This window comes from Balaenoptera physalus (genome assembly GCF_965194825.1).
Source record: "Balaenoptera physalus genome assembly, chromosome: 4".
NCBI lineage: Eukaryota > Metazoa > Chordata > Mammalia > Artiodactyla > Balaenopteridae > Balaenoptera > Balaenoptera physalus.
Genome location: NC_138891.1, coordinates 32,762,033 through 32,786,926, shown reverse-complemented (window position 1 = coordinate 32,786,926; position 24,894 = coordinate 32,762,033). Strand labels below are relative to the sequence as shown.

The window sequence follows — 24,894 nt, the reverse complement described above, 5'->3', positions numbered from 1 at the left end:
ATAATACTATAGAGGGCATATACAATAAGATTGCTTTTATGGGAAGATAAAATGTTAGAGCAGCCTTGCCTCATCTAAGGGATAAAACACAAAAATGGTAGTCTAAATTGCCAAAATGGCCATTCACATTGGCTCAAAAAAATGACTTCCAGTCTGAAAAAGGTGGCCCCCTTTCACGTCTTCTATCAGCACCTTCCACACAATGCCCTCCCCTGCAATGAATCTTCCCCACCTCCTGTGTGGGAAGGACACAAAGTAGGGGATAGGGATGGTGGAAAACGGAAGGTGCTTTTTTAAGTTTCCTCTGTGGATAAAGAAATGAAAGTTGATTTTCGAAAGAATCAGAACCTTACAATGTAGCAGAGGACAATTTGCAGAGTAACCATGAAGCCATAGAAAGGTGGCTTGTATGGAAAGGGAAAATTTGATTCATGAAACTCACAACCCCATTCCTTTCAAAGGTCATAGGGACAGAAAACCTGGGCATGAGTTCCCAGCCACACACTAGCCATATGATCTTGCTTAAACTAGTTACCCCAGACCTTCCTCCCCCACCCTCTCTTGGGTCTATGTGGTAGGCAGAAGAATGGTCCCCTGAAAGATGTCCGTACCCTACCCCCTAGAACCTGTGAATGTTTCATTACATGGTAAAGAGGAATTAAGCTTGTTAATCGGATGACTCTAAAATAGGGACATTATCCTGGGTTATCCGGGTGGGCCCAGTGTAATCTCAAGGGACTTTAAATGCGGATGAGGAAGGCATAAGAGAGGGGAAGACTGATGTGATGTGAAAAGAGTACCCCCCACTGTTGCTGGCATCGAAGGTCGAAGGTGGGAGCCATGCACCAAGGAATGTGGGCAGGGCTGCTAGAAGCTGGAAAGGGCAAGGAAACAGATTCTCCCCTAGAGCCTCCAGAAAGAACGCAGGGCTGCTAACATCTTGATTTTAGGCCAGTAAGACCCATTTCAGTCTTCTAACCTCTAGAACTGTAAGATAATAAATCTGTATTATTTAAGCTACTAAATGTATGGTAATTTGTTACAGCAGCAATAGGAAACTAATGAAAGCTATATGATAGATTTTAAATACCTGACATGAAATGTTAAGCTAGAAGCCTGCTTAGGGACTCTTTGTGGTAGAGGGAGATGTTTAATGGGGCTACATGGAGGGAACCATGTAAGAAATGATTCTGCCAGCAAACAGAGGCAAACCCTTCCCTCTCTGTCTTCCATCTCTTCAACTCAGACCTGGGAGAGTCTGATTCAATAAGAAAGTCTGTCACATCTGCAAGGGCTTCTTAAGTGTAGCTAGAGTTGAGAATAAGATGATTAGAGCTAGAGCTATACATAGGTTTTACCCTTCAAGGACTGAGAGTTGATAATGGGGACCTACTGTACAGCACAGGGAACTCAATACTCTGTAATGACCTATATGGGAAAAGAATCTTAAAAAGAGGGGATATATGTATATGTATAACTGATTCACTTTGCTGTAATGCAGAAACTAACACAACATTGTAAATCAACTATGCTTAATTTTTAAAATAATTTTTAATTAATAAAAATTAATTTAAAAAATAAAATTAAAAAAAAGACTAAGAGTTGAGCTGGAATAAGTAATGAAAGGAAGCAGAATCAGACTGCATGGTGCAGGTGAGATCTGCACAAGAGCCGTGTCAAGCGGACCCAAGCTGACCATTACCATAGCCACGCGGGGAAAGGGTTGGCACCATTTCCTGAGTGAGGGGGCATCTTGATGCATAGATATTCCTCTGGAGGGCACTCCCTAACCGGGGCTGCATGTGTGATCAGCCCCCATCCAGACCTTTACCAAACGCCATTCACTATCAAAATGAAGCAGTTCTGTGCCCTGTCTTCAGGCAGAGATCACAAGCTAGAGGTCTGAGGGTTACATGTGGGCAGTAGGCCTGTTGTTATTACGGGTTGAATTGCATCTCCCCTCTCCCCAAAGAAGAGATATGTTTAAGTCCTAACCCCCAGTACCTGTGAATGTGTTCATATTTGGAAAGAGTTTCTTTGCAGATGTAATCATGTTAAGATCAGGTCATGCTGGATTAAGGTGGGCCTTCATCCAATGACTGGTATCTTTATAAGGAGAGACAAATTTGGTCATAGACACCGACACAGGCAGGGAGAACACCATGTGACAATGAAGGCAGAGACTGGAGTGACGCACCTCCCAAACCAAGGACACCAAGGACTTCCAGCAGCCACCAGAAGCTAGGAAGATACAAGGAAGGATCCTCCCCTAAGGCCTTCAGAGAGAGCATGGCCCGCCTCTGACACCTTGATTTCAGACTTCTAGCTTCCAGAACTGTGAAGGAATAAATTCCTACTGTTTCAAGCCATTCAAATTTCTGGCCATTTGTAGGGTAGGTCTAGGAAACTAATACATCTATCACATAGAATCTGCAGCATTAGCTCATATGGTGCTGTATTTTTAAAAACTTGAGTTGGTGAACTTCAAAAATAATCAGAAAATTCCACGTAAAAACCTAAATGTTTGGGCATTCCCTGGTGGTCCAATGGTTAGGATTCCTCGCTTTCGCTGCTGCTGCTGAGGGCACAGGTTCAATCCCCAGTCGGGGAACTAAGGTTAAGCCACCCCTCAATCTGCACAGAGCAGCAAAAAAAAAAAAAAAAAAACCAACAACAAAAAAAACCACACACAAAAACTAAGTGTTTAGGTCCCCCCCACTCCCACCCAAAATCAGAAAATCTGACAGCACTAGGCCTGTATTCTAGCATGTCTTCAATCAGCTGATAAAAGGAGCAGTGACTCCCATTAGACAAGTCGTGATAGACTGAATGATGTTACCTAACTGGTAAAGAGGACTCTGCAGATGTGATTAAGTTCAAGATCTCAGATGGGGAGATTATTCTGAATTTTTCTGGTGGGCCCAATGAATCATAAGAGTTTTATAAGAGAAAGAGGATGGCAGGACATTCAGAAAAAGGGATGTGACGAGGGAAGCAGAGGAGAAGAGGCTATGTGATGTGGAGTCATGAACCAAGGAATAAGGACAGCTTCTAGAAGCTGGAAAAGGCTAGGAGACATCATAGCCTCCAGAAGGAACACAGGCCAACCAGCAGTTTGAATGGAGTCCAGCGACACCAGGGCTGGACGTCTAACCTCCAGAACTGTGAGATGATGGATTCCTGTGTTTTTTTGTTTTCGTTTTTTTTTTTTTTTAACATCTTTATTGGAGTGTAATTGCTTTACAATGGTGTGTTAGTTTCTGCTTTATAACAAAGTGAATCAGTTATACATATACATATATCCCCATATCCCCTCCCTCTTGCGTCTCCCTCCCTCTCACCCTCCCTATCCCACCCCTCTATGTGGTCACAAAGCACAGAGCTGATCTCCCTGTGCTATGCGGTTGCTTCCCACTAGTTATCTATTTTACGTTTGGTAGTGATTCCTGTGGTTTTAAGCCAACACGTCTGTGGTCGTCTGTTAAGGCAGCAACAGGAAACTGACGCACACGTGCTCTCCCGTGCCTCGGGCCCCACCTCTCCCCGTTACCCTCACGTCCTGCCGTACACCCATTTGGGTTCCCATCTGGCTTCTGTGGGCACTGAAATTTCTTCTCCTGCCTGAAGATCCAGCCCCTGCAAGGGCACAGATAGTGAAGGGGACAAATTAATCCACAAAAGGAAAAGTGCATGCATTTTAGCAGAAGGCTTCCTGATATAATGCCTTTAAAGAAGAGGCTTTAAGCCTGGGCACCTTGAAAGCCAGCCAAGGAGCTTCTTTTCTGCAGGTAGAGTATTGACACAAAGCTAAGATAAGGCCAACCATTGAGAGGCCCTGAATGGGGATGGATTTTATCCTGGAGCTCACAGGGCACCTTTGGAAAGTTCGGAGCAGAAAAGTAACCTGGCCAAGAAAAGAGACAGGGAGAAGTGCCTTAGAGAGGGACAGACAGTAATTTTGCTGTGGTTCTAGCATGTTCTAAGAACTAAGGTAGGTCCTGTGCATAATTTCATTTAACTTTTGCAACAATCCTAGGAAAAGGGTATTTTTATCTACATTTGCAGATGAGATTGAGACTTAAAGAAGCTGGAGTCAGTATAGTAGAACTGGTTTTGAACTCAGGTTTGTATAACTCCAAAGCTATTTCTAGAAAGCTCCTCTGCTCCCCCTGAGTTTAACAGGGTGATGAGGAAGGGTGCACTGACCGAGGGAGGCTGGATAAGGGCCAGCCTGAGCAGCTCTGAGGGACTGAGCTAGGATAGACGCTGGAAAATGGAGAGGAAGTATACACTATGTCTTAGCCATGATTCGAAGAGAATCACATGATAGAAGTGGAGGAAAGAGGGGTTGAAAACCAAGAGAATGATGGTGCCATTGGCAGGCCTGAAGCAAGGAAAGAGGATGCATCTGAGGGTGGACGTGACCTAGGGAAGCAGAGAGAGCTCCCACCGTCCTTTCGGCAGCCAGAAAAAAATCTCTCAGGTGTAAATCCTTGAATTCATGCCCACAGATACACAGAGATGCATTGTGTTTATGCAAACGTGTTTTTCCTTTGTTTTTCAAATAGTTCAAAGGAGAAGGAGGCCATGGTGTCATCTTGTTTCTTTACAGCCTGATCTTCTCCAAAACATTTGAAAGGTAAATTCTACAAATATTTGCACAGGTATTTCCTATAGCTCTGGGGTCACGTAAACAATGCTCTCTTGTGTTGGAAAATATTTTCATGCCTTCTTGGAAACATGAGTGCAATTTTTTTCTAGTGGACACTCTTCCGTTGATGCATCCTTTTCTGTAGTTCAGTTTGGCCATATTCATGGGAGAGTGGATGTCATCAGAAAAGTTTGAATCTACTTTTCTAGCACAGTAGTAGGTTCCTTTTTCTTGCGGTTATAAATATTGGCAGATACCACTCAGGCTTATTTGTACAGTTTTCATAAATGAAAATATTTTAATGATTTCTATGTACGAGAAAATATATACCCACAAATATTTATTTTGTCCCTATGAAATGCAAAGCCCTGTTCTTGGCACTGTGCGAAATACAAATAAAAGAGGATATGGCCCTGACCTCCTTGCAGGTTCCAGTTTGGGAAAAACCAGGGGTACACAGAGAGACTGAGCAAGTCCCAGGTGGTACTTGACGTGCCAAATGAAGTACAGAGACAATGAATCTTCACGGATTCCAGAGGAGGGAGGGGTCCCAACAGATAAGGTGGCCAAGGAAGGCTTCTGGGAAGAAACAGACTTTCTTCTGGACCCTGAGAAAAGGGTAAGCTTTTGAGAGTCAGACAGAGAGAAACAGAGGGCCCCCAGAAAGGAAGAATTTCAAGCCTTGAAGCAGTGTTCCTGAAAACTTGTCTTTTGCATATCATACTTTTATGACCTATATTATTATTTGCTTAACAGTGTCCTTAAATCAACACACACTTGGGATTTCCCTGGTGGTCCAGTGGTCAAGACTCTATGTTTCCACTGCAGGGGAGGCACGGTTTCAATCCCTGGTCGGGGAACTAAGACCCCGCATGCTGTGGGGCACGGCCAAAAAATAAATAAAAGAAAAAGAATTCAAAATCAACAGACATTTAAATATCATCCTCTTCTTAAACATTAATATCCTCTAAATCATGTATTTGCTGTGCTAAAGAAAAAAATGTATGAAACACATCACTGTAAATTTTTTTAAATGCTCCTATCTATACCACCTAACATCGTGCCATAATTTAGGAAACGCTGCCCTGAATTATATCTGACACTTGACCCACGTCTTTAGGTCTTATTCATGGAAGTGCTTGACCTTCCAGGCCTGTGAACAGGTTCGTTCAAGAACACATACAGCCCACGTAACTCAGCGTCTCCCTCTGGGTGACAACACGAGCGCTTTCCACCTCGATATTATACTGTTCTGGATGGATCCCTGACCCCTTGGCCCTGGTGAAACAGTAGAGGCTTGCAGCCAAGACATGGGCTTAACTCCCCAGCTGGTGGCTTCCACTTGAACAGTCTGGTCAACTCTGCCTTGGGCCAGCACCCTCTGGAGGGGTCACGTGTCACCACCCTAAGCCAAGCGTCCCTCGGCCCTCAGCGCAAACAGTTTTGCTACAGAGCCCAGCACCCACACAGAGCCCACACCCGGGGATTCTAACGTGCGAGGTCTGTCGCTTCATCCTCCTCCCTGACCACGTATCGCTGGCTTCCCCCAACGGCATCCAGAGCTTGCCCAATCACCTCTGCAGCCCCAGTCCTAGAAGCTTTCCCAGCGACAGATGGAAACACGCCAGGCACATGGGAAGGACAGTGGCCAGGCAAAAGCCCAAGTTACTGCTGCTGTGCGTTGGGGGAGGAGGGAGGAGAGGCTGCATGTCCCTGGAGCATCGTCGTCTGTGAGTGCTGATGGCTCCTCCCGCTCTGCAGGCTTCAGAAGGACCTGGACGTCTCCACCACTCCTCTGCTACGACCAAATGCTGGAGGTTTCCTGTGCAGCCAGGTGGGTTGGAAGACTTTGCCTTTTTTTTTTTTTTTTAATTTTTATTTATTTATTTATTTATTTATGGCTGCGTTGGGTCTTCGTTTCTGTGCGAGGGCTTTCTCTAGTTGCGGCGAGCGGGGGCCACTCTTCATCGCGGTGCGTGGGCCTCTCACTATCGCGGCCTCTCTTGTTGCGGAGCACAGGCTCCAGACGCGCAGGCTCAGTAGTTGTGGCTCACGGGCCTAGTTGTTCCGCGGCATGTGGGATCTTCCCAGACCAGGGCTCGAACCCGTGTCCCCTGCATTGGCAGGCAGATTCTCAACCACTGCGCCACCAGGGAAGCCCCGACTTTGCCTTTTTATTGTAGCATCTCAATTAGGCTATTTTTTTTTCCTTTCAACTAAGTATATTCTCTCCTTAAGTGAAGAGTGATCAAATTATCTTTGAAAAACTAAGATGCTCCCCTGAGTTTGTTATCAGATTCTATCTTTCCACTTTCCATTACAGTCCTTTCTAGCTTACCTCTGAGAGCCTGCCATCCCTGAGATTCTAGAAACGTTAGAAAATATCTTGACAAGACCCCCCAGGAGTCCCTAGTAACTGAAAGAAAAGCACTATAAAAACTTCTTAGCTTCTTGCAGCTTAAATCACAACTATGGAAACCAAAGTTTAAAAAAAATATGAAGGGAAGAAGGGCCCATGGGGAGTTATGGGGCATGGCTCAAGAAAAAAAAATCAATAAACTCCTGTTTTAACACTACCAAACATTCATGACATATGTTTTCCCAGAATTATATATTGTGGGATTTCATTCTTTTCACTAAAAATGATACATTTTATGATTATTAAAAGAAAAAAGAAATTAAGTCCTTGTGTCAACGCTACCTGAAATGTAAATATTTGTAAAATGTGTCATCTAGGCAGTTTTGAACATGATTTTAACTGGAAGAGCAAGTCCACATGTCTTTAACGGCTATCAGGATGGAAAGTCTCAGGAAATGTTAAGTGGGGTCCTGACCCGCAGTGACATCGGCTATTTGCAGTGGCGTAAGGACACTTCAGAGGATGATAGACTTTCACAGGTGAGTGTGTCCCAATTCTCAACCACACCACCAGAGTGTCACTATTTGGACAAGGCAATTCAAATCGGAGCTTGCTTTTTCCTTTACTACTTTCCTGCCTGCCTTCCACTTGCACATATAGACACACATGGAGATTTTTCAGCGTCTAAATGGAAATATCCAAGTTTACTTGCTTCATATTTTACTTTATATATTTTTATGTATACAGAGTATAGGTAATACAAGTAATATGCAAATAATTTTTAAACAATACTTGAAATATACAAATAAAGTCTCCTGGCATCCCCACTCATCAGAAATCAATATTGCCAGCAGAGAATGGTTATCTGCCCAACCGTTTATTATGCAAACATGAATGCATATATTCTATCTATTGCTCAAAGCTTTAAAAAAAAAATAACTGAAAGAAAAGGGAATCCCACTTACGAAACACCTCTCAAAAAGCTTTCTAGATCAGGGGATGTACAACCTCTGACAACCAGAAAGTAGACTGTGCTGTTGAAAAGCACAGCCAGAGAATTAAGTAAGATGTGGTTCTGTAAAAACAACCAGGAGAGAGAGTGAGGAAGCAAGTATACCCACCCAAACCACAAATCAAAGATGCTTCTGTGATATTTTCACAAAAATTTCATTATAAAACCCAGAGAAGGCAAGGCAGATTCTATGAAAAGCAACACTTCTTTGGAGCGGCCCTAACACTAGCTGGGATGGAATTCAATGTGATGGTGACAAACCCCACCCCAGGCTCACCATCCACCAGCACCAAATGAGGCCCCATTGCTCAGAGCCTGTCCTTCACTCTCCTGGTTCCAGCTCAAAATCCCTTTCAACGTACAGGGCTTTACACTTTATCATGTCCGTTTATATCCATAGCTTCATCTGTCTTTCCTCCTACTGTTGGCTCCAGCTACAATGCGTTAATCATGAAATCAGCATCTCACAACACATACAAATCACGTGTGATAGCATTGGGAACGTAGCGTCTGACTTTCCCAGAATTAGTATATTTTGTGTACAAGTGTGTCTTAAAAGTTTACCTAGTATTCCTTGAGTTTGGAATCTAGTTCATCATAGAAAAATGACACCAGAAACTAACATAACATTGTAAATCAACTATACTTCAATTCAAAAAAAGAAAAAGAAAAAATGAGAAGTGACAGATAAGCTAAAAGCAAAAGAAATGAACCCAATCCCATCACCCAGGGTCAATCCTCTCAGAAATGCTTCCTTCTCTTTCTCATATAAATATGTTCTATTCTACTCCTCTGAACCCTGCCTTTCTCATTTAACACTAACGTCCTTATATGCCAATGAATATATATCCTTCACCACATTTAATGGATGCAAAGATTTGCACTGTAGGAATGTGAAGACTGTACTTTGAATATGCCCTAGACAGAGAATGGATTTGTTATTATTATAAAGTTCCTAATCGTTTGTTCCAGACCATTTGGGAATTCATGTTAGAATTTGATATATATATATAATGACAAGGAAAACTAAGCCAGAAATAGGGGACTTACAGATTTCATTTTACATATTTTTCTTTCCTTTCACCCATGCATGGTCACTTGAGGTCCATGGTAAAGCACTCTGTACCGATCAGAGCCCAATAACAGGCCAAGACTCAGTCTGGTAGGATACACTGGGGGCAAGTTTCAAGGAGTGAGGGTGCAAAAACCACAACAATTTTAGTGCTGTGTCTACTATTACAAAGCTCTTTCACAATATTATTTCACTGTATCCTCATTCTAAACTACAAAGATTTAAAAGTGTTTCTCATAGTTCTGTCATTTAATTAGGTAATTCAAAAGCTTTGTCATATCTTCGCACCACCTCTGCTGTTATTTGCTTAATATTTTCCTTTAAATCAACTCACATTTACAATTTGAATCTAACGTTTTCTGCAGCAGTAATACAAACTATGGACTTGATATGCTATTTTTTTCTAAGACATATTAAATAAATAAGTAAACATGGTTTGTTTTAAAGTTCACCCCTTGTGCCCTGACTTCCGTGCCACATGCCACCAAGGGGCACGTGCACCATACTTTAGAAACCTAGTGTAAAAGTGGGGAGGTTCCCCTAACACGTGGAAAACAGCCCTGTCCTGGGAACCAGGAGACTTGGCTGGAGGCCTTGCCCTGCCACTCACAGGAGTGTGACTTGGGCCAGTCCCTTACCTGCTCTGAGCCTGCTTCCTCATCCACAGACTAATGTCCTAACACTTGCCCTGCAACCACATGACTGATGCGAACAGCAAACAAAATCGTGAATGCTGAAGCCTGTTTGGAAAGCCCGAATGACCTCTCCACACATAAGGCTTTATAATAGATGATAAGGAATAACAGCGAGTGTTTTATTCAGCCATGTTCATTCAGCATCTATTGATAGTGAGATTCTGTATCCAATACAAAGAGGAGTTATACATGGGCAATACCACATACGTAAACTGAGTGCTATAGGAAGGCTAGGCAATAAAAGCTACATAACAGCGATCTTGACACTGGCTGCACATTGAAATCACCTGGAGAGTTTTGTTTTTTCAAGCGACTTTATTTTTTTAGAGCAGCTTTAGGCTCTCGGCAAAACTGAGTGGAAAGTATTTACAAAGATTTCCATGTATCCCCTGTCCCTACACATGCATGGCCTCCACATTATCAGTATCCATCACCAGAGTGGTACATTTGTTACAACTGATGAACCTACACTGACATATCGCTATCATCCAAAGTCCATAGTTTACATTAGGGTTCACTCTTGGTGTTTACATTCTGTGGGTTTGGACAAAGGTACAATGACATGTATCCGCCATTATAGCATCATACAGAGTAGTTTCACTGCCCTAAAAATCCTCTGTGCCCTGCTGTGCAACCCTCCGTCCCCTCCAACCCCAGCCACCAATGATCTTTTTACTGTCTCCATAGTTTTACCTTTTCCAGAAGGTTACCTAGTTGGAATCATAGAGTATGTAGCCTTTTCAGATTGGCTTCTTTCACTTAATACTATGCATTTAAATTTCCTTCATGTATTTTCACAGTTTGATATCTCATTTCTTTATAGCACTGAATAATATTCCATTGGAATATTGTGAGTAACATTTCATTGAACAAATATTATTCTACTGATAAACCATGGTTTATTTATCCATTCACTTACAAAAGATATCTTGGCTGCTTCCAAGTTTTGGTAATTATGAATAAAGCTGCTATAAACATCCGTGTGCAGGTTTTTTGTGTGGATGTAAGTTTTCAACTCCTTTGGGTAAATACCAAGGAGGGCAAATGCTAGATCATATGGTATGTTTAGTTTTGTAAGAAACTACCAAAGTGCCTTCCAAACTGGCTGTGCCGTTTTACATTCCTACCAGCAATGGATGAGACATCCTGTGGCCCTACATCCTTGCCAGCATTTGGTATTGTCAGTGTTCTGGATTTTGGCCATTCTAATAGGTGTGTAGTGGTATCTCAATTATTGTGTTTTTTTTTTGCATTGCCCTGATAATATTATAGTATATGGTATGGAACATCTTTGCATATACTTATTTGCCATCTGTCTGTCTTCTTTGGTGAGGTGTCTGTTAGTCTTTGGTCCACTTGTGGAGCTTTTAAAACTATCAATGCCCAGGTCACCCTCCAGAACAGTGTCAACTACACGTGTGTAGGACCTGTGTGCTCACACCCAGCCCCACACTTACAAGGTGTTGCACTTGGTTTGATGCTCTGTTGTCACTGCCTTAAAATTCTTAACACTTTTTCAACAAAGGCCTCCACTTTTTCATTTTGTACTGGACCCGACAAATTGTACAGCCTTGTCCTACCCAATGACTCTGTTTATCTGGCCTGGAGAGCACCTGGGCATTGAATTTTTTTTAAGTCCTCAGGTGATTCTAATGTGCATCCAAGGCTAGAAACCTCTGTTCTGGAACAGGGCTGCTTAACCTCAGCACTACTGATATTTTGGACTGGATAATTCTTTGTGATGGGGGCTGTCCTGTGCATTATGGGATGTTTAGCAGCATTCTGGCTTTTACCCACTATGCCCCCGGCCCAAAAATGTCTTCAGACATTGCCAAATGTCCCCTGGGGGACAAAACTGCCCTGACTGAATTACTGCTCTAAAAAACGGAAAAAAAAAAAAAAAAAATCTCGTTTGGCTTAGCTGATTAAATCCATGGTGTGCAGAACTGGAAAACTAGCTATTTCAACTGAAATTACAAGAAAGAGTATCTCCTTTCAATCAGTATCAGAAAGGTTGACAGCTTTCTATTCCTTTTTACCGTTTGCAAGGCTTTCAGGGCAAGTTTCAAACCTTATCTTAAATTAAAATTAAACAGGTGTTTGCTAAATAGCTACTAAGCTGCTCCAACAAAAGAAACTATATCAAAGGCTACGCGCCCCACCACCACCACCCCCGCCCCTGCTCCAAGAAAGAGAGTGAGATAGAGAGAGAGAGAGAGAGAGAGAGAGCGAGCCTCAGAGAGTCAAGAATTCACAGCAATCCAGTGCTACCATTTTCCCTGGATCGCATTTCTTTTGATACAAGTCAGCTCTGACCAATAGTGCTACTAAATCATGCTCTAAAGAAAAATACCTGCAGAGCCTAAAATATCCTCCAATAATAAAGTGGGTGTTTGTTGGGACCTTAAAGTCAATCAAGAGGCCGAGGCCTAAGGTTAAAAAAATAAATAAATAAATAAATAAATAAATAAGAGCTTTCCTGCCGGGAAGAGGGCAAAATGTACCCGACCTCAGGACCACCGTCCAAAGGCCTGCTCACAAATTGGAAGTAGGGCAAAGGATGGCGACAGGCCAGGTTAGCTTTTAAATCTACATAGAAATCACATCTACAAAGCTCCCATCTTTTCGAAAAGTGACTAATGTGGCTTTTCATCCTTTCTTCTTAGAATCAGTGTTCTTTCCCCAGGGAGATGCCTATGAATCCTGCCCGTGGTAAAAATTGCCTGAAATTGTACACTAATGGCTTGAAACCCGGAGGATGTTTATTATGTTGTCTCTAACGTGCACTTGAAGCTTGGTTTCAGAACAAATGTATTAAAGAGCAAATATAGGCTGGTAGGTAGTATTCTTACTTGAACTGCTGAGATATATGACTATTAGGCATCCACATGTGTACACATAAAGTTTATTTAATCTGAAGGTGCTTTTTTATTTTCTATAGCAGCTCATTATATTCCAGGATAAAAGCAATCCACAACTCATCTATTACTATTAAAATAATTTTTACATAGAATGACTTTATGTATATAAGAATTTTATATTTTCTCATCATCCTCGAAGATGGTATTTTTTAAAGCTCATTTAGTCATTATATTGCCAACAGCCACTTGTGTAGAGCACATACTGTGCGCCAGGCTCTCTCTAAGCCACCGGTAATGATATCTTCTTTCATTTAATCCTCACTTCCGCTCAAAGTTATAATCAGTGTTAGTTCAAGTGCACTGGCTGTTGTTTGGTCATTCATTTTAGAGATGAGAAAATCCAGACTGAGAAAAGTATAGGAAGTTGCCCTAGGCCACCAGCTAGGGAAGTGTCAGAGCCAGGGTTCTGACCCCAGACCCAGCTACATTCAAAGGCCCCTTCAGCCCACCGTGCCACGTTGCCTGTCATGATCATCTTGGCTTGTTTTCTGATAAAGTGGTAAATACAGAATGCCAGTTCTTGGCATTATATCATCAGAAGTACTTTCGTAATCGGTCGCATCAATGTATTGGCATAGAGATGTAGATCTGTACTACATAGTCTGTAAGATCAGTCACAGGTACACTGCTGCTGAAGCACAACAGTTAGATGGTAGCCAAATCATGGCTCAGTTTTAGAATGTATGACGGCTGTGCTCAACATCTAGAACTTTATCCACTGACTTCCAGGTTAAAGCAGTGGTGAGTTTGAGTTGACCACGAACTGCAGGTACTGGTAGCACGTACCCTTTCAAGTATCCGTCACCCTTCACCTGTGGTTTGTCAGACCACATCTCTCACTTACGTGCTAGAAGGACAAGCTCAGTGGCACTCAGAGACGTGCTAACCAGAAGCCCCATCTGACTGCAGTGCGTACAGATGTCTAGTATTTCATAACGTTTTATCATAGAGCTTCTTGCAGAACAGCAATTTGCTCAGAAAAGAACCAGATGTGGTTCTAGGACAATGCTTTAAGCATCACTGGATTGAGGCTCTCACAGTCGCTCCCCTCCCTTTCTGCTCTGAGGCACGGTGGCTCTGCACAGGACACGTGAATATGCCAAAAGCATATAGGTTTAAGCATTTTATGGGCATTTAGGGACTCCCGCCTAGGGTGGGTGCTCTAAATCAGAAGATTCTATGTAGGCACGGGTAATAGAAACCTAATATAAGAAGGTTTCTGAGTTCAAAAGAAAACCAACGTGCTGCCTGACAGATTCTGCTGTCGAGGTGAAACCCCTCCTGTACCACTGCATCTGTCTTCCCGAAGCGAATCTCTTCTTACTCGGTGACAAAATTGCAGAGATTGCAAAAACACACGTCTTTCAGTCCCAATGTCACAGCCCAGTAGGTGAGATTAAAAAATAAAAAAGGAGCTCTCATTAGCTGACATGGCAGGGCCCCCAGAGCCCAGCAGACGGATGGTTCCTGCAGCACACAGCCAGCTCCCCTCAGGATGAGGCACTATTTTGAAGCCTCCCGTCACTTTTCTATTTGAAGGTACAGGTTTGAGTGTGAGGTTCCAATACCTAAGTGAGAACATAAAGCAGTTGGAGTCTAACACCATCTGGAAAGCCTTAGGAGGTTCACATTACCTTCGCACCTGCCACAGAGAAGAAAAATCAACTCTGGTTTTTAGAAGGGACTGAAGCCATTTAGGTCTTGCTGGATTTATTCCCCCGGCAGCCCTGGCAGAGCACATCACCATCCGAGTGCTACCCTCTTCCCTCTTTACATTTTCCCTTTAAAGAGACTGATAGGAAGATATCCAAGCCTAAAAGTACCAGATGAAACTCCACCCACTGTTCTCTACCACTCAGTCACTGAGGTAGTGCCCTGCAAACATGACAACATCCCTGCAAACTCACTGAGAGAAGTTACATCAACTCAAGTTCCAGGTGGCAGAGATGAGAGCCAGACCCCAAACAGTCATGCACACAAATTGTCACCAGGAATCAGCAAAGAAAACACGACATTTCCAACACCTTTCTCCCGTTCAGATCACCGGCTGGGGGCCTTGGGACTTCAACATCAAGCTCGCTGTGCGAAGGCATACTGTAAGAGCCATTGTTCTAGACGGCGGCATAAGAAAGAATTACGTGGACTCCATCCTCATCCTCTGGTGCTTAGAATTGTCCCATCTTTCTTCCTATCTTCATAACTTTACATTAAATGATACATGTTATGGAAGGCTTGATTGCTGCATGTAAGGCTGAACACACTGGGCTTATAACACTATGAGTGAATTTAAGGAGAAAGGTATTTTATTTATAGCACCACTGTATCACAATTTAATTTCCTTCTTACCATGGCAACATGAGGCAACACGCACAAATTCTGCATTGGTGGAATCTCACCAATAAAACATATTTAGAATCCTCCTTTGGGGGAGCTTAGCTGATAAATTGTGTCTACCCCAAAGCAATACAAATTTTTTTTTTTTAATTTTATTTTATTTATTTTTTAATACAGCAGGTTCTTATTAGTTATCCATTTTATACACATCAGTGTATACATGTCAATCCCAATCGCCCAATTCATCACACCACCACCACCACCCCCTGCCACTTTCCCCCCTTGGTGTCCATACATCTGTTCTCTACATCAGTGTCTCAACTTCTGCCCTGCAAACCAGTTCATCTGTACCATTTTTCTAGGTTCCATATATATGCGTTAATATACGATATTTGTTTTTCTCTTTCTCACTTACTTCGCTCTGTATGACAGTCTCTAGATCCATCCACGTCTCTACAAATGACCCAATTTCGTTCCTTTTTATGGCTGAGTAATATTCCATTGTATATATGTACCACACTTCTTTATCCATTCGTCTGTAGATGGGCATTTAGGTTGCTTCCATGAATGGCTACTGTAAATAGTGCTGCAATGAACATTGGGGTGCATGTGTCTTTTTGAATTATGGTTTTCTCTGGGTATATGCCCAGTAGTGGGATTGCTGGGTCATATGGTAATTCCATTTTTAGTTTTTTAAGGAACCTCCATACTGTTCTCCATAGTGGCTGTATCAATTTACATTCCCACCAACAGTGCAAAAGGGTTCCCTTTTCTCCACACTCTCTCCAGCATTTGTTGTTTGTAGATTTTCTGATGATGCCCATTCTAACTGGTGTGAGGTGATACCGCATAGTAGTTTTGAGGTGTATTTCTCTAATAATTAATGATGTTGAGCAACTTTTCATGTGCTTCTTGCCCATCTGTATGTCTTCATTGAAGAAATGTCTACTTATGTCTTCTGCCAATTTTTTGATCGGGTTGTTCATTTTTTTAATATTGAGCTGCATGAGCTGCTTATAAATTTTGGAGATGAATCCTTTCTCCGTTGATTCGTTTGCAAATATTTTCTCCCATTCTCAGGGTTGTCTTTTCATCTTGTTTGTAGTTTCCTTTGCTTTGCAAAAGCTTTTAAGTTTCATTAGGTCCCATTTGTTTCTTTTTGTTTGTATTTCCATTACTCTAGGAGGTGGATCAAAAAAGATCTTGCTGTGATTTATGTCAAAGAGTGTTCTTCCTATGTTTTCCTCTAAGAGTTTTATAGTGTCTGGTCTTATATTTAGGCCTCTAATCCATTTTGAGTTTATTTTTGTGTATGGTGTTAAGGAGTGTTCTAATTTCATTCTTTTACATGTAGCTGTCCAGCTTTCCCAGCACCACTTACTGAAGAGACTGTCTTTTCTCCATTGTATATCCTTGCCTCCTTTGTCATAGATTAGTTGACCATAGGTGCGTGGGTTTATCTCTGGGCTTTCTATCCTATTCCATTAATCTATGTTTCTGTTTTTGTGCCAGTACCATACTGTCTTGATTACTGCAGCCTTGTAGTATACTCTGAAGTCAGGGAGTCTGATTCCTCCAGCTCCGTTTTTTTCCCTCAAGACTGCTTTGGCTATTCGGGGTCTTTGGTGTCTCCATACAAATTTTAAGACTTTTTGTTCTACTTCTATAAAAAATGCCATTGGTAATTTGATAGGGATTGCACTGCATCTGTAGATTGCTTTGGGTAGTAGAGTCACTTTCACAATATTCATTCTTCTAATCCAAGAACATGGTATATCTCTCCATCTGTTGGTATCATCTTTAATTTCCTTCATCAGTGTCTTATAGTTTTCTGCATACAGGTCTTTTGTCTCCGTAGGTAGGTTTATGCCTAGGTATTTTATTCCTTTTATTGCAATGGTAAATGGGAGTGTTTCCTTCATTTCTCTCTCAGATTTTTCATCATTAGTGTATAGGAATGCAAGAGATTTCTGTGCATTAATTTTGTATCCTGCAACTTTGCCAAATTCATTGATTAGCTCCAGTAGTTTTCTGGTGGCATTTTTAGGATTCTCTATGTATAGTATCATGTCATCTGCAAACAGTGACCGTTTTACTTCTTCTTTTCCAATTTGTATTACTTTTATTTCTTTTTCTTCTCTGATTACCATGACTAGGACTTCCATAACTATGCTGAATAATAGTGGTGAGAGTGGACATCCTTGTCTTGTTCCTAATCTTAGAGGAAATGCTTTCAGTTTTTCACCATTGAGAATGATGTTTGCGGTGGGTTTGTCATATACGGCCTTTATTATGTTGAGGTAGGTTCCCTCTATGCCCACTTTCTGGAGAGTTTTTATCATAAATGGGTGTTGAATTTTGTCAAAAGCTTTTTCTGCATCTACTGAGATGATTGTATGGTTTTTATTCTTCAGTTTGTTAATATGGTGTATCACATTGACTGATTTGTATATATTGAAGAATCCTTGCATTCCTGGGATAAATCCCACTTGATCATGGTGTATGATCCTTTTAATGTGTTGCTGGATTCTGTTTGCTAGTGTTTTGTTGAGGATTTTTGCATCTATATTCATCAGTGATATTGGTCTGTAATTTTCTTTTTTTGTACTACCTTTGTCTGGTTTTGGTATCAGGCTGATGGTGGCCTCATAGAATGAGTTTGGGAGTGTTCCTTCCTCTGCAATTTTTTGGAAGAGTTTCAGAAGGATGGGTGTTAGCTCTTCTCTAAATGTTTGATAGAATTCACCTGTGAAGCCATCTGGTCATGGACTTTTGTTTGTTGGAAGATTTTTAATCACAGTTTCTATTTCATTACCTGTGATTGGTCTGTTCATATTTTCTATTTCTTCCTGGTTCAGTCTTGGAAGGTTATACCTTTCTAAGAATTTGTCCATTTCTTCCAGGTTGTTCATTTTATTGGCATAGAGTTGCTTGTAGTAGGCTCTTAGGATGCATTGTGTTTCTGCGGTGTCTGTTGTAACGTCTCCATTTTCATTTCTGATTTTATTGACTTGAGTCTTCTCCCTCTTTTTCTTGATGAGTCTGGCTAATGGTTTATCAATTTTGTTTATCTTCTCAAAGAACAAGCTTTTAGTTTTATTGATCTTTGCTATTGTTTTCTTTGTTTTTATTTCATTTATTTCTGCTCTGATCTTTATTATTTCTTTCCTTCTGCTAACTTTGGGTTTTGTTTGTTCTTCTTTCCCTAGTTACTTTAAGTGTAAGGTTAGATTATTTATTTGAGATTTTTCTTGTTTCTTGAGGTAGGTTTGTATTGCTATAAACTTCCCTCTTAGAACTGCTTTTGCTGCATCCCATAGGTTTTGGATCATTGTGTTTTCGTTGTCATTTGTCTCTAGGTATTTTTTGATTTCCTCTTTGCTTTCTTCAGTGATCTCTTGGTTATTTAGTAACGTATTATTTAGCCTCCATGTGTTTGTGCTTTTTACGTTTTTTTTTTTTTTTTCCCTGTAATTGATTTCTAATCTCATAGTGTTTTGGTCAGAAAGGATGCTTGATATGATTTCAATTTTCTTAAATTTACTGAGGCTTGATTTGTGACCCAAGATGTGATCTATCCTGGAGAATGTTCCATGTACACTTGAGAAGAAAGTGTAATCTGCTGTTTTTGGATGGAATGTCCTATAAATATCAATTAAGTCTATCTGGTCTATTGTGTCATTTAAAACTTGTGTTTCCTTATTAATTTTCTGCTTGGATGATCTTTCCATTGGTGTAAATGAGGTGTTAAAGTCCCCCACTATTATTGTGTTACTGTCGATTTCCTCTTTTATAGCTGTTAGCAGTTGCCTTATGTATTGAGGCACTCCTGTGTTGGGTGCATATATATTTATAATTATTATATATTCTTCTTGGATTGATCCCTTGATCATTATGAAGTGTCCTTCCTTGTCTCTTGTAACATTCTTTATTTTAAAGTCTATTTTATCTGATATGAGTAATGCTACTCCAACTTACTTTTGATTTCCATTTACATGGAATATCTTTTTCCATCCCCTCACTTTCAGTCTGTATGTGTCCCTAGGTCTGAAGTGGGTCTCTTGTAGACAGCATATATATGGGTCTTGTTTTTGTATCCATTCAGCCAGCCTGTGTCTTTTGGTTGGAGCATTTATTCCATTCACATTTAAGGTAATTATCGATATGTATGTTCCTATTACCGTTTTCTTAATTGTTATGGGTTTGTTTTTGTAGGTCCTTTTCTTCTCTTGTGTTTCCCACTTAGAGAAGTTCCTTTGGCATTTGTTGTAGAGCTGTTTTGGTGGTGCTCAATTCTCTTAGCTTTTGCTTGTCTGTAAAGCTTTTGATTTCTCCATCGAATCTGAGTGAGATCCTTGCCAGGTAGAGTAATCTTGGTTGTAGGTTCTTCCCTTTCATCACTTTAAATATATCATGCCACTCCCTTCTGGCTTGTAGAGTTTCTGCCTAGAAATCAGCTGTTAACCTTATGGGAGTTCCCTTGTATGTTATTTGTCGTTTTTCCCTTGTTGCCTTCAATAATTTTTCTTTGTCTTTAATTTTTGTCAATTTGATTACTATGTGTCTCGGCATGTTTCTCCTTGGGTTTATCCTGCCTGGGACTCTCTGCACTTCCTGGACTTGAGTGGCTATTTCTTTTCCCATGTTAGGGAAGTTTTCAACTATAATCTCTTCAAATATTTTCTGGGGTCCTTTCTCTCTTCTCCTTCTGGGACCCCTATAATGCGAATGTTGTTGCATTTAATGTTGTCCCAGAGGTCTCTTAGGCTGTCTTCATTTCTTTTCATTCTTTTTTCTTTATTCTGTTCTGCAGCAGTGGATTCCACCATTCTGTCTTCCAGATCACTTTTCCATTCTTCTGCCTCAGTTATTCTGCTATTGGTTCCTTCTAGTGTATTTTTCATTTCAGTTATTGTATTGTTCATCTCTGTTCGTTTGTTCTTTAATTCTTCTAGGTGTTTGTTCTTTAATTCTTCTAGGTCTTTGTTAAACATTTCTTGCACTTCTCGATCTTTGCCTCCATTCTTTTTCTGAGGTCCTGAATCATCTTCACTATCATTATTCTGAATTCTTTTTCTGGAAGGTTGCCTATCTCCACTTCATTCAGTTGTTTTTCTGGGGTTTTATCTTGTTCCTTCATCTGGTACATAGCCCTCTGCCTTTTCATCTTGTCTATCTTTCTGTGAATGTGGTTTTTGTTCCACAGGCTGCAGGATTGTAGTTCTTCTTGCTTCTGCTGTCTGCCTTCTGGTGGATGAGGCTATCTAAGAGGCTTGTGCAAGCTTCCTGATGGGTGGGGCTGAGTTCCCTCCCTGTTGGTTGTTTGGCCTGAGGCAACCCAACACTGGAGCCTACCTGGGCTCTTTGGTGGGGCTAATGACAGAGTCTGGGAGGGCTCACGCCAAGGAGTACTTCCCAGAACTGCTGCTGCCAGTGTCCTTGCCCCGTAGTGAGCCACAGCCACTCCCCGCCTCTGCAGGAGACCCTCCAACACTAGCAGGTAGGTCTGGTTCAGTCTCCTATGGGGTCACTGGTCCTTCCCCTGAGTCCCGATGTGCACACGACTTTGTGTGTGCCCTCCAGGAGCGGAGTCTCTGTTTCCCCCAGTCTTGTCAAAGGCCTGCAATCAAATCCCAATAGCCTTCAAAGTCTGATTCTCTAGGAATTCCTCTCTCTGTTGCCAGACCCCCAGGTTGGGAAGCCTGACGTGGGACTCAGACCCTTCCCTCCAGTGGGTGGACTTCTGTGGTATAAGCGTTCTCCAGTTTGTGAGTCACCCACCCAGCAGTTATGAGATTTGTTTTTATTGTGATTGTGCCCCTCCTACCGTCTCATTGTGGCTTCTCCTTTGTCTTTGGATGTGGGGTATCTTTTTTGGTGAGTTCCAGTGTCTTCCTGTCGATGACTGTTCAGCATTTAGTTGTGATTCCCGTGCTCTCGCAAGAGGAGTAAACGCACGTCCTTCTACTCCACCATCTTGAACCCACATTACAAATTCTTAACAGAAGATTCCAGTCAAACAGATTACATGGTGCTCAGAGGAATGAAAAGGGTGTGATATTTGGCTGGGTTCCATTGGGAGGTGCTCAGTTTTGGTTTTGTGGGACTCCCTTTAAACCAGGTATGTTCTCAGCTGTAATCCGAAGGCTCACCCCTTGGAGTTAAAACCCAAAGTGCTGTGACAGACATTTTCCTCTTGACCAGAGTCTCTCAAGACAAGCGGGACTTTGCCTGCTTAGTGTGGGGTCTGTGGCTGGTCACTTTGGGTGCTGGAGATTGTTATATTTATGACTACTTCATTTTCCTCCTACTTTAATAAAATCTTGAGTAGCTTTGAGTTCAGGAAAGAAACCCATTGCATTGTTGCATAAAATCACAACAGTGTGGTGTCAGCCCTTTGCGGAGTATGAATCTGAGCGCCTGTTGAATTTTGCCTACGTTACAAAGATTCCATGAAACAATATCATACAGTCTATTACATCCACCCACACATAATTTACAGGAAATTTCTTTGGTTTAAAATCAGCCAGAACATCGACCTGAAGTTCAAATGGAGTGGCTTTTTATTACAAACAGCCCTCAGTTTCCTAATTGGTTTATCCATGTGTTCCAACCTTAACAATCCCAAATCACATGGATCATATTTTGATTACACATAACCTTAGTACAGGAGCTACCATTGCAAGAAGGCCTGAGAAAGAAAGAGCTTATTTTATAACTAATGAATGGTGACAGTGTTCTTTGGAACTTGGGGGTGGCTCCTGGAACGTAAACACATGGCGCTGCTTCAGTGGCACATCCTCTGTGTTTTATTTCCGATGTAGCCAGTGGGCGACTTGCCCCACGTTTGTTGTGTGAGAGGTTCATGTTATACTCAGCCCAGAGGGGCCAGTGCTGGTGTGGCAGATGAGCAACTCCTGCACCCACTATGAGCATATCCAGACTGGGGTGCTGGGCTTGCACCCCTTTTTCCAACTGTCAACTAAAACTGAGGTCATTTCTTTTAAACACAGTAATATAATTTTTCTCCAGTAGCTGAAGAGAAAAGCTTAAAGACAAAAGCACCTCTGATTCACCCACTCACCCACAACTGAAGAATTTAAACTCTAGAAAAAGGAAGAGATTTGAATAGAACTATTGAGAAATCAAAATGTCAAGTTATTAGCCTTTAGTACTTGGTTTTACAAAACACATGATCATTTTCTCAAAGATGGATTTTCCACACAAAAGAATTTGCTCCTGAGCACACAGGACAACTTGAAGGACTGAGAAGAAAAGAAACAGAACTGAATCCTTTTGTTATGGGAAGACGTGCCAGGGCTGAGGGTCCAGAGCTCTCCCTGGCATCGTGTGAAAATGATGGGGGTTTCCATGTAGCTCATGTTTGTCTCTTTAAGTAGAAAAAAAGAATTTTTTTTAACCTTAATGAGTTTCAATGGCATTTAAAAAAATGTGCTTCCCTGCCTCTTCAAACAAAATGGGAGACATCATTAAGAAAAATACACTGTAATATCGAGATACCCTCAGGGGCTACTTCAGTGTGTAGGACCCTTTATTACGGCACCTCCCAGAGTGGTGTTTTTGTGAATCTAATGCACTACTTTGAAAATTCAAGGCTGAATTGACAGTTGCCTGGAAAAACCAGATAACAAGCTGCTTAAAACAGTGAACTTAACATTATAGGTAATATTAAACTAGTACAATCAGCTGTAAGTACCTCTTCACAATTGATCTACACGTTAACATGCAGATATATGTATATCTGTGTGAGTGTGAGGGTGTGTGCGTCCCCCTTATTTCCCAGAAGCTTTTTTCTGTATTCAAAATATTCACTGTTTCCATATTCTAAATAGTCTCTTTTTCCTATATTCTAAATGGTTAGTGCTGCCAGAATGACCACCTGCTGAATGAAATACTGTCCCACCTTGGGAATGGGGGTAAATACACTAGCCAACAACAAAGACCACTTGACGTTCTCCTGTTCCACCCCTACCTTTCTATTTCAGTTTATCTATTTATTCTCCACCTCCCTTCCAAACTGAACTGAGGTGGTCCCACCTCCTCCGTGAGCCCATCCCCAAAATGTTTTAAAATACAATCCATGCAGAGAAAAACTGCAGCATCACCACCACGCCATTCATAAATGTAAATTCATTCATGATGAAGATTTCGTTTGAAATCTTCCTTCACACACTGAGCCCTGCACAGCTCCCCGCGCAACGCCGAGCCCCCAAGCTGCTTTTTGATCCTGATGCCATATCAGCATCTTTCACAGTGTGGCCAAATCTCTATGTTCATCGGCATCCCCCTCTCCCCTTGCAGGTGGGCAGCATGCTGAGGACTCCCAAGTTACCTATTTGGCTGTGCAACATCAACGGAAATTACAGCGTCCTTTTTAGCACAAACAGGCAGCTGTTATCAGACTGGAAAGTGGAGCGCCTCTTTGATCTGTACTTCTACAGTGGCCAGCCCGTACAGAACAAGCCTGCACACCTTACCGTAGGTGAGCATTCCAGATCCCAAGTGCCCTGAGCTTTAATGTGCTCAGAGAGATGCAGCTACCGCCGGTTCACAGCTCATGCTAGCTCTGCAGGAAGGTGTAGAAGTGTGATCTCTGAAATGAAACCTAGGCATCGATCCCATGGGCCTAACCTAAGCATTGTAACGTGGGAATTCTAAACCTGCTTTAAGTAAGGGTAGGGGGTCTAGAAGTAGCACAGAGGAACCAACAACTTGTAGGTAAGAGAAAAAACAAAAGGTTGAGAGTCAGATTTCCAAAAAAGTCTTCCCTGGGGTCTTCTATCTGTGAGCACAAGGCATGTAATGCCCAAGGAAAGAACTAGAAAAACAAAGGGATAGGGGCGGGGGGATTCCAATTGGTCTATTCTATCCCAAGAACAAACATCAGATGATCAATCATCCCGGGACATAGTAATGAAACTGAGAGGGCATTTGTGTTCAGATTAGTTCAAAAAGCATTTTTGAGGTCTACTAAGACGCAACCACCGTGCCAGCCACTAGGAAAGCAACGATAACGAACGCACAGTCCCAGCAAACCTTAGAGGTTCTGGTCCAAGGGCGACCACACAATCCATTTCAATTCCCACCATATTTTTTTAAACACATGAGGAAAAAAGACCAATCTTAAGATGTCTTTAAACATTAGCCTTTTGGACAAGGGAAAAACCACGATGAGACTGGGAGGCTGTATCTGGTACCTCGGCACCGTAGATGGAGCCTTGTTGATGTGATGTCTGACTCTTTGCATTTAGTATCACAGGTCTGGTGTTAAGCAACTTTTCATCATTATGACTAAATTTGGAGAAGTATCTTAGTGACTGCTTTATCTGTGTAACTCCTAATTCTTTTTCTTTAATTATGAGAAATATCTATATAGATATAGAGATATACATGAGCCCATTTCTTTTAGTGGGACACTGACAATACATTCCTTAAAATATATTATCGTTTCTACTTTACTCTCTTCTTTGAGGAAAGCATCGTTTTTTGTTTTTATTAGCTCACATGCATGGCAAGCATTCTGTTCCGGGCTCTGCGTTGAAAACTTTACGTACACTATCTCATTCTCCCAACAGTCAGCTGAGGTAGATACTATGATATTTATTTTATGTAGAGGAAACTGAAGTGGCCAAAAAATGATTCCTAATTGAGTAAATGAGGCTGAGCGATATTAAGTACCCTTAAGTACCCTCTCAAGTTGGTCTCAATGTCATTTGAGACCAACCTGGGCCTGGAACTCAGTTCTTGACTACCTCATGAGAATACTTTGCCCTTCACCCCAAAATGCAAAGGTACTCTTAGAAGCATTGAGAAGTGGTAAGCTCTCTCT

The 24,894-nt window shown here is 41.6% G+C and overlaps 1 protein-coding gene across 1 annotated transcript in view; it reads left to right on the top strand.

Annotated features, from left to right (window-relative positions):
* Positions 1-24,894, top strand: part of MINDY4B (MINDY family member 4B) — a 46,143-nt gene that overhangs the window by 18,282 nt on the left and 2,967 nt on the right. Inside the window, exons 8-11 of the mRNA XM_082459715.1 lie at positions 4,569-4,639; positions 6,413-6,485; positions 7,388-7,549; positions 23,367-23,547. Coding sequence (XP_082315841.1) covers positions 4,569-4,639; positions 6,413-6,485; positions 7,388-7,549; positions 23,367-23,547 — 487 coding nt within the window. The remainder of the gene's footprint in view (positions 1-4,568; positions 4,640-6,412; positions 6,486-7,387; positions 7,550-23,366; positions 23,548-24,894) is intronic.